At 39.5% G+C, this 16,260-nt stretch overlaps 1 protein-coding gene across 1 annotated transcript; it reads right to left on the bottom strand.

Moving 5' to 3' along the window:
- Positions 1-8,456: 8,456 nt before the first annotated feature.
- Positions 8,457-9,483, bottom strand: LOC107816849 (uncharacterized). The gene is made up of 2 exons (XM_016642594.2): positions 9,375-9,483; positions 8,457-9,255 (listed from the first exon to the last, which is right to left on the bottom strand). The coding sequence occupies exons 1-2, from the start codon at positions 9,429-9,431 to the stop codon at positions 8,662-8,664; spliced, it is 651 nt and encodes a 216-aa protein (XP_016498080.1). The 5' UTR covers positions 9,432-9,483; the 3' UTR covers positions 8,457-8,661.
- Between the last annotated feature and the right edge of the window lie 6,777 nt (positions 9,484-16,260).

Below are 16,260 nucleotides of genomic sequence, written 5' to 3'. Positions count from 1 at the left end.
ATTCATGGAATTCTAGATTCAGAAATAGAAGATTTTAATTTTGGAAAATAGTGCTAGGTCGTAAGATTTTGAGCTTCAATTATTTTATGTAGATTTATTTTCAATTATTACAAGTTGTTGGTATAAAGTAACGTGAACAGCATGTTATGACTGACCTAAGGCAACCTTCGTGGAGACTGCATTAACAAATAAAAAATACACAAAAGAATGACATGGACTCCTTTAATCTACATTTCAGATGCAAAAGCTTGGTGTGGAATAAATTGTGCTAATTAGCTGTAATGTACTTAGAGGGGGTGACAGTTGAAACTTCCTTCATTACGCAGTATTACCATGTTTTTAGGGATAAACAATGTGCTAATTGCTAACCAAAACCAGGTTCTTGTTTGAAGATTCAATATTGTAGGTTGCTGGGTTTATAGATAAGTTTGATGGATTGTAATACCACTCCAATTATAGTGAAGGGATTTTAGGATAAAAACTTAGTGATTTTTTCATTCCTATACAATATTGGAAATTTAGGGTGTGTTTGATATGAAGGAAAATATTTTTCGAAAAATATTTTCCAATTTTTTAATGTTTGGTTGGCCTAAATATTTTGGAAAATATTTTTCTCGTGAACTCATTTTCCTCCAATTGGAAGAAAATATTTTCCGTATCAAGCGAAGGGAAAATATTTTCCAAAATTCTTTCTCAACCTTCCCCATCATATTCCTCATTCCCACCAACCCACCCCACCCTCTCCACCTTAAATAAAACAAAAAAAAATACTTTCTTTTATGATGTAGAAAAAGTATTTTCTTTCGTTTCAACAAAATAATGTAGTAAAAAGTATTTTTTTTCATTTCAACAAAATGAGTATTTTCTTTTCATGATGTAGAAAAAATATTTTCTTCTATTTCAATAAAATGAATACTTTATTTTCATGTTTTAGAAAGAGTTTCTATTTAGTTATGGAGCACAAATTTCAACGTTATTTTTGTGTAAAAAAGTAAAGCAGCACATTAGTTCCTTTGGGTTTGTGTGAATTTTTAGGATCCGTTTGGCCATAGATTTTGCCAAAATAAACTTGGATTTTAATTGACAAACACATGTTTGGCCATAGATTTTGCCTACATTTTGGCCAAACCCCAAATCCCAAATCCCAAAACCAGCTCAATAGCTGGTTTTGGGCCAAAATATCACTATTATATTTTTTTAAAATTGCTCCAAACTTTTGTATTTTATAAAAGAGCCCACAATTTATTATTTTGTAACGATGTTGCTTCGTCTTCTCGGTTATCAGATAGTGTATCATGTAGTTCATTATAAAAACGATAATTGTGTATCAAATTTATTTATGTTTAGGACTATGGTTTGAGATAATATAATGAATGTTATTGATAATGATATTATTGGATATTTGTGATAATTTTTAGAACTTGTGGGTATAAGTCATGTTTCATATTTTTCCAAACCAAACTTCACTCAAAGCACATGTCCAAACACATTTTCATCTTCAAATCAAACTTCACCCAAATCAGATTTTTCAGAATAAATTTGGGAATCTATGGCCAAACGCTAGCTTAAAAAGATGTCTGATTTCGTTTTCCGGCAATGGGTACTTTGGATTCAAAGTTAACATTAGCAGATAAATTAGCAAAAGCTAAAGAAGGATAAGGAAAGTAGAATTCAAGTAATAATCATTAAACTCACCAACCAAACAAGGAAAAATAAGTGATAAAATCACTCATTTTCCATGAAAATATTTTTCGTACCAAACACACCCTTATTTACTAAAATTGTCCTAATTTTGTATATTACCCGCCCTAAATAAAAATTGCTTATAATTTATATACAATTCATTATTAGTGCCTTAAATTAAGAGATTCAGTTACACTCTTTTTTTCCCTCTCATCTCCTCTTTCCCTATTCACTGCCACCTCTCTCCATATACAATCCATATCAGTGCCTTAAATTATGAGATTCAATTATACCTTTATCTTTTTTCTCTCCTCGTTCCAGTAGTACCTTATCTATAGTATAACAATTCCAATAATGTCTAACCACTGTGACGTAAAATAGTTCAAAACATAATTGAGAACCAAATCTTATAAAACTGTTTTAATAGCTTGAATCAGAAAGTAGCGCCAAACCAAAGCAATAGAGACACTAACGATAGACAGCACCTAAACCAAACAAGTTGAATGCCGAAATATTCAAATTCGATACATCTACAGCAATATATAAACTAATAGTAATTAATTTTATACAACTAATTATATAGTATACAATTTATCTATAATTTTCATACATTATTTTTACCCCATTAAAAATAACTGCAACGTCATATAACTTAAATATAATTTTCATACAAATTTATACAAATATGTTTTTTGTATATATTTTATATATAGTTTGTATATATTTTGTATGTGATGTGTTTCTTTGTTAGTTGATGTATCAAAAGCTCCGTCAATATTGAGCGTATAGCTAGCCGGTGGAGGTCGTGTCCAAGAAACAGGTTGAGTTTTATTATTTTTGGTAGTGGGGTACATATTTAAGGTAATTGATTTGGATTGCAATAGTAAGTAGGGAGGGGATGTGTACTGGGAGCTGTTTGTTGTCATAGACATTGTGATTTCGGGTGAGCCATATTTGCCAAAAAATTACATGTGTTAGGATATATGAGGGTAACTGGATATTTGAATTTAGACTGATTAAGTTATTAGAGGTACACTGGTGGTGCAACCAATTTAGGAAATCTTGCGAGGGGGTGGTTATGTGGTAATGTTGCCATACTACAGAGGCATTTTTGCAGTAAAAGAAAATATGGGGAATGTCTTCATTATGGTGTTGACATATTTTACAAGTAGCATCCAATGAAATATTTCTATTGTTGAGCAGGGAAGCCGTGGGTAATTTAGCATGTATTAGAAGCCGTAAGAAGTATTTTATTTTAGGCAAGGTGGTGAGTTTCCATATCGAAGCACACACAAGCCTAAAGACAGCTGAATATTCAATTCGTGTTCCAAGCCAACTCTCAATTCGTGCTTCAACTTCTCTATTTGTGTGTTACCTATAAAAGAGAATAAACTGATATTTATAAAGTTAGTAGAATAAGAAATAACTAGAGTTCTAATGCTTTACTCTTCCAGGGTGGAAGAGTTCTAGTTATCGTTAACTTCTAACTCCTCACTTATCTAGGATAAAATTCTCTTCAAGTAAGGAGTTCTACTCCTTATCAAATATGTAACCTTTTCGTTTAGGGATTATTAGAAATAACCACTTATACTTATCCCTTTCATGTGTATGCCTTTTGCTTGATTCTTTCTATCACCTGTGTATACTGTCCATGGACTTGGTTTACGCATGTGTTCCTTTGTCAATCATCAAAACCAAAACCGCCCAAGTCAATAAATTCCCTTTTTTGATGTTGACAAACTCTTTGCTTTTCAAAAGCATGAAACTTGTTTTAGCTCAGCTCAACATCAGACACAATGTCAGAACACTTTTTATTTAAAGTTACAAATCATCAAAGACCAGGTTTATTAGGTTATAAATATCACAATTCAACGCAAAACACACCTTATCTTCCCCTTTTGGCATCATCGAAAAGTTGCATAATTAAGTTAAGTAACCAGATTTTAGCAGATATCACTCATGGCTACTGGGACTACTTCAAATGCAATCATGGATTCAATTTTCTCTTTATCAATCTAAGGATATTAGTCATCTAAGAAATATTAACAAACAATTAGAGTAAAAGGAGTGAATTTCATTGATTGATAAGATCCTACCACAAAGCATAAGAAAAAAAAACATAGAACCATGAGCAAAAAATAGAGAAATCTTACTTGGGCCATTGGTTACAACTGGGCTAGGAAGGATTTAGGACTGGGAGGGACCATGTTCTTGGTTTTTGACTTGAAGCAGCTTCAACATATCTTCAAGAATACCATCATTCTTCTCCTTCTACTTTGCAAGTTCACACTTGAGATAGTCTCTCTCAGCCTTTATTTCAGCCAACCGTTTCTTTAGCTTTTCAATCTCAGCATTCTTAGCCATTTTCTTTCAGTATTTGAGTCTTCTTGCTCTTTTTGGTAGACCTAGTTCTTTTAGACACAACAAAGCCCTTTGCCTCAACCTCTGTTTCTTGAGAAGTCTTTCTCTTTTTGACACTAGGTGTAGGTACTTCCACATCCTCATATTCATCTTCAAGAACCAGGCTCATCTCCTCAATCTCGACCACTCCACTTGGCTTACCAGCCTTTTTTATTTCCTTTCCAAGCGATTTTATTAGCACTCTCAGCTAAGGCCCTTTTGACATTGGCCTCACTTTGCTTCTTCTGGCTCCTTATACTTTTTCCTCTTGTGGGAGGAGTTGCTACAGGGATAGAAGGAGCACTCTTTCTCTTTGTGCCACCCATGCCTTTTCCTGCAATCTTTCCAACTTTGCTCTTCTTCTTTTGATTGTAACTATCTAACACATTTTGCAGCAGATCAGGACTCTTGTCTATTTAGCAAGAGAAGGAACCGGTTATGAAACCTTTTCCTTAACCTAACCAGCTCATCTGCTGCACTTCCATCACCAGACCAATCACCTTTCTCCTATGATTCTATCCCCATACTTTCATTCATAGTCTCCTCATTATCACTAATCTCTTCACTCCAGACCACCATTGCACCTGTCTCCTCATGTAATCCATAACCAATGTGTGAATCAAATCCACCCACTTGTTCTTTCACCCTTCCCCTCGCATCAGCCTCAACAAACTCGCTCTCTTTTTATTTTATTTTTTCATTTTTACCACTAATGTCTTCAATAACAATATTTTCCTTTTCAATACCAGCCATAGACCTAACCAAAATAAACCGATTCTCAAGATTTTTTACAATTTCAGAACCAAACTCAGAGGTGGAAAACTTAGAGGTTACCTGTTTAATTTCAGAAAAAAATAGTTTCCCCCCTCAGTCGCAGACCATATCATCAGAATTTTATGGTTCATCTACTTGACTAACTTGTAGCTTCTCATTCAATTTCTTGGCTTGTTCTTTGCTTGCTACTATTCAATTATTTTGATATGTTTCCCTTTTATATAGCTCATCTTTTACTTTTCCTAGATCCTTTTCTAGTGACAGTTGTGTGTCACTAGCTATTTCTTTACATGTTCTTAACTTCAATTTCAGATTTTCATATTTAAGTTCTAGAACAGATGTGTCAAGTGCATGAACCTGGTTCTTCAACACAATATTTTTATTTTCAGTTTCACAAGCCCTAAGTTCCATGTTTTGTACTTTGCTTTCAAAATGACGCACTCATTTGACAACTGTTCTTTTTCAGAACTTATATCCTTAGATTCATCAATTAAAGTTAGCAATAGTTTTGATAGTCTATCTTTAGAAAGGAATTTAATTTCATCCTTTAGGTCCAGAAAATTTATCTCAGATTCCTCATCAGGTTCATCTTCAGATTCTTAAATTGCTATAAGAGCTCGTTCATCAGCATTAGCATCATCATCATCATCATCATCAACAACAACATCAATGTCCCAAGCAGTAACTATTGCTTTGGATGGCCCTTTGTTGTATTTCTTCTTATCATGAACCTGTTCCTTCTTTCTGTTTCTTCTTTTAGATCTCTTCTTTTTCCACTCGACTTCCCATAAAGGACAGTTCTTGATCATGTGGTTCTTTTTACCATATTTAAAGCATCCATTAGTAATCTGCAAGTGATCTCTTCCCCTCTTATTCCATAAGCAATAGTTGTGATCATTGGATAGTGGTAGCCTAGTGGTGGATTGCTCTTTACGGTTTACAGGTAGTGCACTCATCTTGATCTATTCCTAAGGTGTTAGCCTCTTCAAGGATAACCTGATGTGATACCAATTAGTATTTTATACTTCAATATCACACAAGAGGGGGAGGGGGGGGGAGGGGAGGGGGGAGGGGGAGAGGAGGGGGAGGGATAATTTGTGTGGTCCCCAATTTTCGCGTGCACTAGATTATCGAAGGACAACACTACAGTTGCAGAATAAATAATGAAGAAAGTAAAGAACACACAAAATTTTACGTGAAAAACACCCGGCTCAAAAGGTAAAAAAATCACGACCTACTACCTAGTAGAATTTTTCTCAAACACTTCACTACAACTCTGAGCCAACAATAAAATTTAGAACCTATTGTAAACCTAAGGATTAACTCTAACCCTTGTAGTAACCAGCCACATGCTGTTGCAACTACTTCATGTTAACTCTAACTTGAACAATACAATTCGAGTTTACAACCTCTTGCAAACCTAAGGATTAACTCTAACCCTTCTAGCAACACGCCACAGACTATTGCGACTATTTCAAGTTAACTCTAACTTGAATGATACAACTCAAGTATCTAGTATAATTTGCTTCTAAGAAAGTTGAAAGGTACAGCTCAAAACGCTACTTCACTTTGAACTAGAAATAAAGAAGACACATGCAACTCTTTATGGCTCAGGTCAACATTAATCATTGTATGAATACGAAATGACCCTTGAATGATAGAAAGCATCAGAGTAGCGGGTTGTTCAGAAACAGAACAGCTCACAGTAAGCTTTGCCTCTGGATAGCCAAGCAGAGATCTAGATCCAAATCATTTGCAAGCTTCTTCTCTAACAGAGAAACAACGTGCTTAAATTCTCTGTCCCCTGGTCTTTTGAGGCCCCATAATTAATCTTCTGATTCTGCAGTTGTGGTATCGGAGAAACAGAATTAAACTATTCTTCCCGCACGTTCTGTTATGGACCCAATAGGCTATAAAAGACACTTCTTGGAACTTTCTTTTTATTCTACTTTATTCTCTTTATCATATACCAAGAGAAATATGATATAATGATAATGCAGATGCAAGAAGATAGATTTGAGTCAATGCACAATACTATATGATTAAAGAAGCTGTGAGCTAATTATTAGGATGTTGTATTGGCAGTGCTAACTTAATGGTGAACATAGATGCACCAACTTGCTTTGTCCAATTGTCCTTAATTACTGTGGAGAAGCCAGTTTGAACTAATAGAAAACAAAACGTTCGTCGAAAAATTACACTGTGTATATAAGATAAAAAATAATTTTATGTATACAGATTATATATTGAATTCACTTAGCTTTTTCATATTTACTTTTTTATTTTATTTTTGAAATCCCGTGAAAATCCTAACTCCGATACTACTATATTAGCTATCATGTTGCCACAGGCACACGTGTGTACAGCGCGGTTGTTCATGTGGATGAGTTGCAGATAAGCATCTTTTCCCGATCGTGTTTAATTAGCTTAGGGAAATTCAGTCAACATATACTGATCATGTTCATACTAGATTATTGGTTTGGTATTGCTCACCAGATTAGACGTGTAACCCTTTGATTAAGGAATGATATACACGAAAGAAGAAAAATAATAGTCAGCACAAACCAGAACGTGTAGTTGGTTCATACACAACTTGGTGAAAGTTGGCTGATGTGATCCAAAATGAAGAGTAGTTGATGAAATCCGTACACATATATTGAGGGGTAAAATTCACCCTCTGTCGTTTACGCCAGAACATATAAATTTATTATGGTTAACCGGAAGACATACTCCCTCCGGTCCATGATAAGTAATTTTTTGGCTGTTTTTATACAGATTAAGAAATTTACTTTTTAACATTAATTAGTAATGAAATTGATCATATTAACATTTACTATCTCTTCACATAAATACTCCTAACACATACTCGAACACTATTTATTCCAAGTGCAATGTAAGAAAAAAATAATTAATTAATTCTTAAAATCTGAAAAGATCAGATATTTTGAACCACAAAAAAAATTAAAAAATCACTTATTATGAGCCGGAGGGAGTACTAAGTTATATATATCAGTATTTATTGATTTGACGTGAGTTACGAGTATAAGTATGTTTTCTCCGACATTGAGCCCCTTAGTTTGCGTGATCTTTATTATTCATCCGTAGAAAAATGAAATGTACCTTGAAGATGTTAACCATGCTACATCTCAAGTTACGACGAGAAATACTGAAAATTGGAGAAATATATATATGGGTCGAAATCTCGATTTAAAGGTGAAATTTGATAAATTTACCAATCGTGCTCCTCGTCAATTTTGGGGGTAAATTTTCTAAATGATCATATAACTTTCTTTTTTTCACATAAAAATAATAAAATTTTTACCAACTCACACAAAAATTATAGTGAACAAAAAATACAACTTTTCAATAGTATTTTCTTATCCCAAGTTTTTTTATTTTTTATTTTCACTCCAATTCACATCAACAAGTAGACATTCTCTTGTACTCAAAAGTTTAGCAGCGACATACTGGTCATTTTGCGTTTCTTGTTTGTCTGAATACCAGATAATTAATCTTGGAAAGTTTTTTATGAGATTGATTTAGAATTCGACTACATATTCAAAAATGTACGGAAGAAGAAGCCCTGTAATTCGAATAATCAACATTTGCGTGATTCAAAATGACAAACTATATACTAATCAATATTAGGATTAATTAACATTGCAGCTATTCACAGTTCAAAATCATAGCCAACTACTAAGGAGAGAATCCAAATCTCAGCTTAACATTTGAGATCTATGGTGGAAAAATCTTCTTCTCCTATTCTACACTTCTATCTAACAAACAGAGTTCGCAAATCAGAGCCTATGCTTCAACTGGCTTTCCATGTGAAGACCTGATTCTGAACACATGCTCTTCCCCTGTGCATTTATCTACTTTCACAATCCAACGACTATTTTTCCCTGAAAATCCCAAATTACCACCTTTTTTAGCCACTCTATTTGTTACTAATAGTCCTTCTCCTATAGGTAACAAATGAGCATTGAAGCTTTGGCATTTCCACGAACCCATAGAGAGCGCATTGTATCCCAAAACACTCACATTTTCTCCAATCATTCGTGCTGTTTGAAGAATGCCTTCACAATTGTTGAGGTTGCAGTCAATGAGTACAAAATCTGCTTCTCTATAGTCATTCATTAGTAGAGTTAATGCGTCTCCGATGACAAACTCAACGTGTGTTGCGTTATCGCCTAGAGATTCTATTGATGGATTGAGTTTCTCAGCTGATTGAATGATGCAGATGACTCGGCCACCGGTCTGCTGGGCTGCAGCCACCAGAGCTAGTGCGGTGGCCGAGTCGGCTGCATCGGCACATGCAACAACCATTAGTTGTGCATTGTTGCCTGCAGCAAGTGCTGAAATGAACTCTGCCATATCTGGCTCCTTTGCTCTCTTTCCCTGAAAAATACCAAATGAATCCAAGATTAGAAAAGGAAAACAACATTGGAACTTGAAGGTAGAAAATATTATATGAATTCATTTTGAAAGCAGGTAGTAAAGTAATATTATGTACTAACCATTTTTATTGCTCTGAGATAGGCTTTGGTAGCATTTTCAGCTGACCAGCAGGCCATTTTTCTCGCTATATTTTGTGCTTTGAAAACTTGGTTCTGACTCTTGAGTGCTCTGGATATGTGTTTTTAGCTATATATATAGCATAATAAAGAGGGAAGTAGTTATGGGCAAGGAAGCATAGGGACCAAGTCATCAATGAAGCAGTGTCCAGAGAGGCAGGCAAAATTAACCAGATAAATTATATAGGCATTTTTTATATGCACTGATTGTAAAAAATGTCCATAATTTTAGCGTAACTTAATTTGTTGCAGTAGGTTGTATGTGTCACGAACCAAAACCCTAACCTGTCGTGATGGTGCCTATCGATGGAACTAGGCAAACCGATTTTTTTTTAAAAAATACTTCAAATATTCAACAAAATAAACCAAAAAGCTTGATATGACAGAGTTTTCATAAAACGGGAGTTAAACTCAAAAATACAACGCGGAAAAATAGCCCCAAACATCGGGGTGTCACCAAATCATGAGCATCTAAACAACCAGTCTAAGAAACAGTGTTTACAAGAGTCTTTGTCTAAATGCCAATACAGAAAGAAAGAAAGATAACAAGAAAGGAGAGGTAAGGACTGCGAACGCCGGCAGCTACCTCATGAATCTCCGATACTCAACCACGCACGAGATCAAAGTCCTCCGTGACCGGATACACCTAGATCTGCACATGAAGTGCAGGGTGTAGCGTGAGTACAACCAACTCAGTAAGTAACAAAAATAAATAAGGAACTGAGAAGGTAGTGACGAGCTATACAATTACAGTTCATTTTCAATAATTCCAGCAAGGAATAGACATGCTTTCACATCTGGCAGTTTAAGTCCAATTAATTTTATACAGGTAAAGTTCACATCGGGCCCACGTCTCGAAATCCGACAAAAGACGCAAAACATGAAAACTCATTCACTCACGAGTATAACCATATCAAATTTACCCAAATCCGCTAACAAAATCCCATTTAAAACCTCAAAAATCTAACTCAAGAATTCTTCCTCTTTTTTTCAAATTGTTCACTCCAAATCACAAATTAGATGGTGGAATTAAAGGCATAATCATGGGATTTGACCAAAATTGGATAGGAATCACTTACCCCAAACACCCATGCAAGAATCTATCCAAAAATTGCCTTCTACCGAGCTCCCACTTTAATTTTATGATATGAACTCGAAACCCTCGTTTCTAATCTTGTAAATCTGCCCAGATGCACCTTCATCGCGGATGCGACCACCCTCTCGCGTTCGCGTGGACCAATCTGCTTGCCCCTCAACTTAACTCTTCGCGAACGCGACCATAGCTTCGCGAACGCGAAGCTTTACCAACATCACCCTTCGCGAATGCGAGGCTCCTCTCGCGAATGCGTAGACCAAGGGCCTGGGGTCCCCAGCTACCTCACTCCTCTTCGCGAACGCGACACCACTCCCGCGTTCACGATGCACACACAGACCACACCTTCGCTTTCGCTTACTCTTCTTCGCGAACGCGAAGAACAAAAATTCCCAGCTCACAAACACCCTTCGCGAATGCGAGGCTCCTTTCGCGAACGCGTGAGAGGAAACCAGAAAAACACAACAGCAAACATCAGCCATCAACCAAGGTCCAAAAATGATCTGTTTACCACCCGAAACTCATCCGAGGCCCCCCGGGACCCCAACCAAATATACCTTCAAGTCCCAAAATATCATACGAACTTAGTCGAACCCTCAAATCATCGCAAAAAATATCAAACCACGAATTACACATGGATTCAAGCCTAATAAACTTTGAAAATTTTAAATTCTACAAATGATGCCAAACCATACCAAACCACGTTCGATTAAACTCAAATTTTGCACACAAGTCACCTTCAACATTACGGACCTACTCAACTTTCGGAATCGGAATCCGACCCTCATATCAAAAAGTCAACCCCCCGATTAACTTCCCAAAAATTTGACTTTCGCCATTTTAAGCCTAAATTAGCTACAGACCTCAAATTCACAATCCGGACACGCTCTTAAGTCCAAAATCACCCAACGGAGCTAACGGAACCGACGAAACTCCATTCCGGAGTCGTTTTTACATAATTCCGTGGTCAAAATCCAAAGACTTAAGCTTTCGTTTGAAGGACTAAGTGTCCCAAAATACTCCGAAACCAAAAACAAGACCTCCCAGCAAGTCACATAAGCAGAAACAGATACGGGGAAAGCAGTAAATAGGAGATCCGGGCTAATACACTTAAAACGACTGGCTGGGTCGTTACATCCTCCCCCTCTTAAAATAATTATTCTTCCTTGAATGAGCATAGAGACATACCTGAAGTGGTGAAAAGATGAGGATAACGGCTGCGCATATCATGCTCGGTCTCTCAAGTCTCCTCCTCGACCGGCTGACCCCTCCACTGAACCTTTACAGAAGCAATGTTCTTTGACCTTAGCTTTTTGACATGCCAGTCCAAAATAGCCACTCGCTCCTCAACATAAGATAGATCCTTGACCAACTGGACTGAGCTGAAATCCAACACGTGAGACGGATCGCCGTGATACTTCCGGAGCATAGAAACATGGAATACTGGATGAACTCCTGCTAGACTGGGAGGCAAGGCAAGCTCATAGGCAACCTCCCCAATACGTCGCAACACCTCAAATGGGCCGATAAACCTCGGGCTCAGTTGTCCTTTTTCCCGAACCTCATAACACCCTTCATGGGTTACAACCGGAGCAGGACCCGCTCTCCAACCATGGATGCAACATCGCGAACCTTCCGATCTGCATAACTCTTCTGTCTGGACTGGGTTGTGCGTAGTCTATCCTGAATCACCTTAACCTTCTCCAGAGCATCCTAAACCAAGTCTGTACCCAATAATCTAGCCTCGCCCGGCTCGAACCAACCCACTGGAGACCTACACCGCCTACCATACAGAGCCTCATACGGTGCCATCTGGATGCTCGACTGATAACTGTTGTTGTAAGAAAACTCCACTAGAGGCAAGAACTAATCCCACGAACCCCCAAACTCCATCACACACACATGAAGCATATCCTCTAATATCTGAATAGTGTGCTCGGCTTGTCCGTCTGTCTGAGGGTGAAATGTTATGCTCAACTCCACTCGAGTACCCAACTCATACTGTACGACCCTCCAGAACCGTGATGTAAACTGCGTACCCCGCTCAGAGATGATAGATACCGGTACGCCATGAAGCCTGACGATCTCGCGGATATAGACTTGAGCCAGCTGCTCGAAAGAATAGGTAGTCATCACAGGAATGAAATGAGATGACTTGGTCAGCCGGTCCACAATCACCCAAACTGCATCAAACTTCCGCTGAGTCCGTAGAAGCCCAACAATGAAATCCATAGTGATCCGCTCCCATTTCCACTCCGGAATCTCTAACTTCTGAAGCATCCCACCTGGTCGCTGATGCTCATATTTCACCTGCTGACAATTTAGACACTGAGCTACATACTCCACTATGTCCTTCTTCATTCTCCTCCACTAGTAATGCTGTCTCAAGTCTTGATACATCTTTGCGACACCCGAATGAATAGAATACTGCAAACTGGGTGCCTCCTAGAGAATTAACTCACGCAAACCATCCACGTTGGGCACACATAGCCTGCCCTGCATCCTCATTGCACCATCATCCCTAATAGTGAACTTCTTAACATCACCGTGCTGGACCGTGTCCTTCAGGACAAGTAGATGTGGGTCATCATACTGACGCTCCCTAATACGATCTTAAAGAGAAGACCGAGAGACCACACAAGCCAATACTGGACTCGGCTAAAAAATATCCAATCTAACAAACTGGCTAGCTAAGGCCTGAACATCCGATGCCAATGGCCTCACTGTTGCTGGAAGATATGCTAAACTCCCCAAACTCTTCGCCCGGCGACTCAAGGCATCGGCCACCACACTGGCCTTCCCGGGATGGTACCAAATGGTGATATCATAGTCCTTAAGAAGCCCCAACCACCTCCACTGACACAAGTTAAGATCCTTCTGTTTGAGCAGATGCTGCAAACTCCGATGATTAGTGTAAATCTCACAATGGACCACGTACAAATAGTGACGCCAAATCTTCAAGGCGTGAACAATAGCTGCTAACTCAAGGTCGTGGACAGGATAGTTCTTCTCATGGGGCTTCAACTGACGCGAATCATAAGCAATCACTCTACCCTCCTGCATCAGAACACACCCAATACCGATCCACGAGGCATCACAATACACTGTGTAAGAACCAGAAACTGATGGTAGAACTAGAACTGGAGCCGTGGTCAAAGCAGTCTTGAGCTTCTGAAAGCTCTCCTCGCACTCCTCCGAACACCAGAAAGGAGCACCCTTTTGGGCCAATTTAGTCAAGGGCGATGCAATGGATGAGAAGCCCTCCACAAAATGGCGATAATAACTAGCCAGACCGAGAAAACTCTAAATATCCGTGGCTGAGGACGGTCTGGGCCAACTCAGAACCGCCTCTATCTTCTTCAGGTCTACCTGAATACCCTCACTAGACACCACGTGCCCCAAGAACGCTGCTGAATTGAGCCAAAACTCACACTTTGAGAACTTTGCATAAAACTTCTCCTCCCTCAACCGATGTAACACAATCCTCAGATGCTGGGTATGCTCCTCCTGGCTACAAGAGTGCACCAGGATATCATCAATGAATACAATAACGAATGAGTCAAGATAAGGCTGAAACACACCGTTCATCAGATGCATGAACGCTGCTTGGGCGTTGTTCAACCCAAAAGACATCACAAGGAACTCATAATGGCCATATCGGGTCCTGAAAGCTGTCTTAAGAATATCTGAGTCCCGAATCTTCAGCTGGTGATACCCTGACCTCAAATCAATCTTGGAGAACAACATCACTCCCTAAAGCTGGTCAAACAAATCATCAATACGCGGCAAAGGACACTTGTTCTTGATTGTGACCTTGTTCAACTGTCTGTAATCAATGCACATTGTGACGAATAAACCCCTTATCAAGGAGTTCCTGAAGCTGTTCCTTCAACTTCGCCGGTGCCATACGATACGGTGGAATAGAAATGGACTGAGTGCCTGGCACCAAATCAATACTAAAGTCAATATCTCTGTCAGGCGGCATGCCCGGTAGGTCTACAGGAAACACATCCGAAAAATCATGTACCACAGGAATAGAATCAATAGCATGGACCTCTGCACTAACATCCCTCACAAAATCCAAATAGGATAGACAACCCTTCTCATCCATCTGCTGAGCCTTAAAGTATGAAATCACTCTACTGGGAACATAGTCTATAGAACCGCTCCACTCAACTCTCGGCAACCCCGGCATCGCTAACATCACGGTCTTAGCATGACAATCTAAAACAACATGACATGGATACAACCAATCCATACCCAATATCACATCAAAATCGACCATACTAAGCAGCAAAAGATCTACTCTGGTCTCCAGACCCCCAATAGTCACCACACATGACCGATATACACGGTCCACAATAATAGTATCGCCCACCGGAGTAGATATATGAACAGATGAAACTAGAGACTCACGGGGCATATCCAGATAATGAGCAAAATATGAGGACACATATGAATAAGTGGAACCAGGGTCAAATAATACAGAGGCATCTCTATGGCAAACTGAGACAATACCTGTAATCACAGCATCTGAAGCAATGGCATCTGGTCTAGCAGGAAGAGCATAGAAACGGGCCTGACTGCCCTCTGATCGGCCTCCCCCTCTAGGGCGACCCCTAGCTGACTGAACCCCACCCCTAGCAGGCTGGGCGAGTGGTGAAGTTGCTAGTGCTAGTGCCATTGGCCGAGAACTCTGTTGTGGAGTCCCACCCAACAACCTAGGTCAATCTCTCTTAATATGACCAAAATCTTCGCACTCGAAACAACCCCTCCTCTGACGGAACTGTTGCTCCTGATACCCCAAAGAACTATCCGTAGACACCTGAGCTGACGAGGCAGGGTGAGAACTCTGCACTGGTAGTACACTGAATGAAGACTTGCCCTACTGATAGCTGTATGAACCATGGCCAGATGATGCACCACGGTGAACTGGGCGAGCCGTCTGAGCATGTCTGAAAGAACGGCCCCAACCTTAGTGGAATTGCCCCCAAAAAGAACATCAATGAATCCACCCTAGCCACGAGGCCTCTTGGCCTCCCTCTCTACTTGCTCCTAGCTGTGAACCATCTCAATATGACGAGCGATGTCGACAACCTCGTCAAAAGTAGCACCAGACACTCTCTCTCTAGTCATAAGCAATCGCAGCTGAAAAGTGAGGCCATCTATGAACCTCCTGATCCTCTCCCTGTCTGTGGGAACCAACCAGATAGCATGACGGGCCAACTCTGAAAATCTCATCTCATACTGCGTCACAGACGCATCACCCTAACGAAGCTGCTCGAATTTCCTGCGCAGCTCCTCTCTGCAGGACTAAGGCACGAACTTCTCCAGGAATAGACCGGAGAACTGCTGCCAGGTAAAGGGTGCTGCGCCGACCAGCCTACGCCTCTCGTAAGCCTCCCACCAACTGAAAGGTAGTGAACGAGACCCTACTGGTCTCTAGAATACCTACTGTACAGAGTATCCTCTGACACCTGCCCCAGAAGCCCTGTGCATCCTCTCCCTCGGTACCACTGAAAAATGGAGGCATGACATGAACTACATAGTCCTGAGCAGCTGCAATCGGCTGGGCTGGTAGTGTCCCCGGTGTCTGGAGTCCCTGTACCACCTGCTCTGGTGTGCGGGCGGCGGGAGTCTGGGCATCTCCTATGGCCTGAGAAGTAGTTGATGCGGCCGGAACAGAGACCGCCTGAGCAAGACTGGAACACGCGGTCAGAATCTAAGCTAAGGCCT

The sequence above is a fragment of the Nicotiana tabacum genome, chromosome 4 (assembly GCF_000715075.1).
Source record: "Nicotiana tabacum cultivar K326 chromosome 4, ASM71507v2, whole genome shotgun sequence".
NCBI classification, from domain to species: Eukaryota; Viridiplantae; Streptophyta; class Magnoliopsida; order Solanales; family Solanaceae; genus Nicotiana; species Nicotiana tabacum.
The sequence above is the reverse complement of the archived record's forward strand: the minus strand, read 5'-3'. Positions and strand labels throughout refer to the sequence as shown.

Excerpts from the sequence above, each read along its gene's own strand:
- LOC107816849 (XM_016642594.2), bottom strand. The coding sequence starts at position 9,431 with ATGGCCTGCTGGTCAGCTGAAAATGCTACCAAAGCCTATCTCAGAGCA. Across the intron at positions 9,256-9,374 it reads ATCTCAGAGCAATAAAAATG|GGAAAGAGAGCAAAGGAGCC; the intron begins GTTAGTACATAA and ends GGTATTTTTCAG.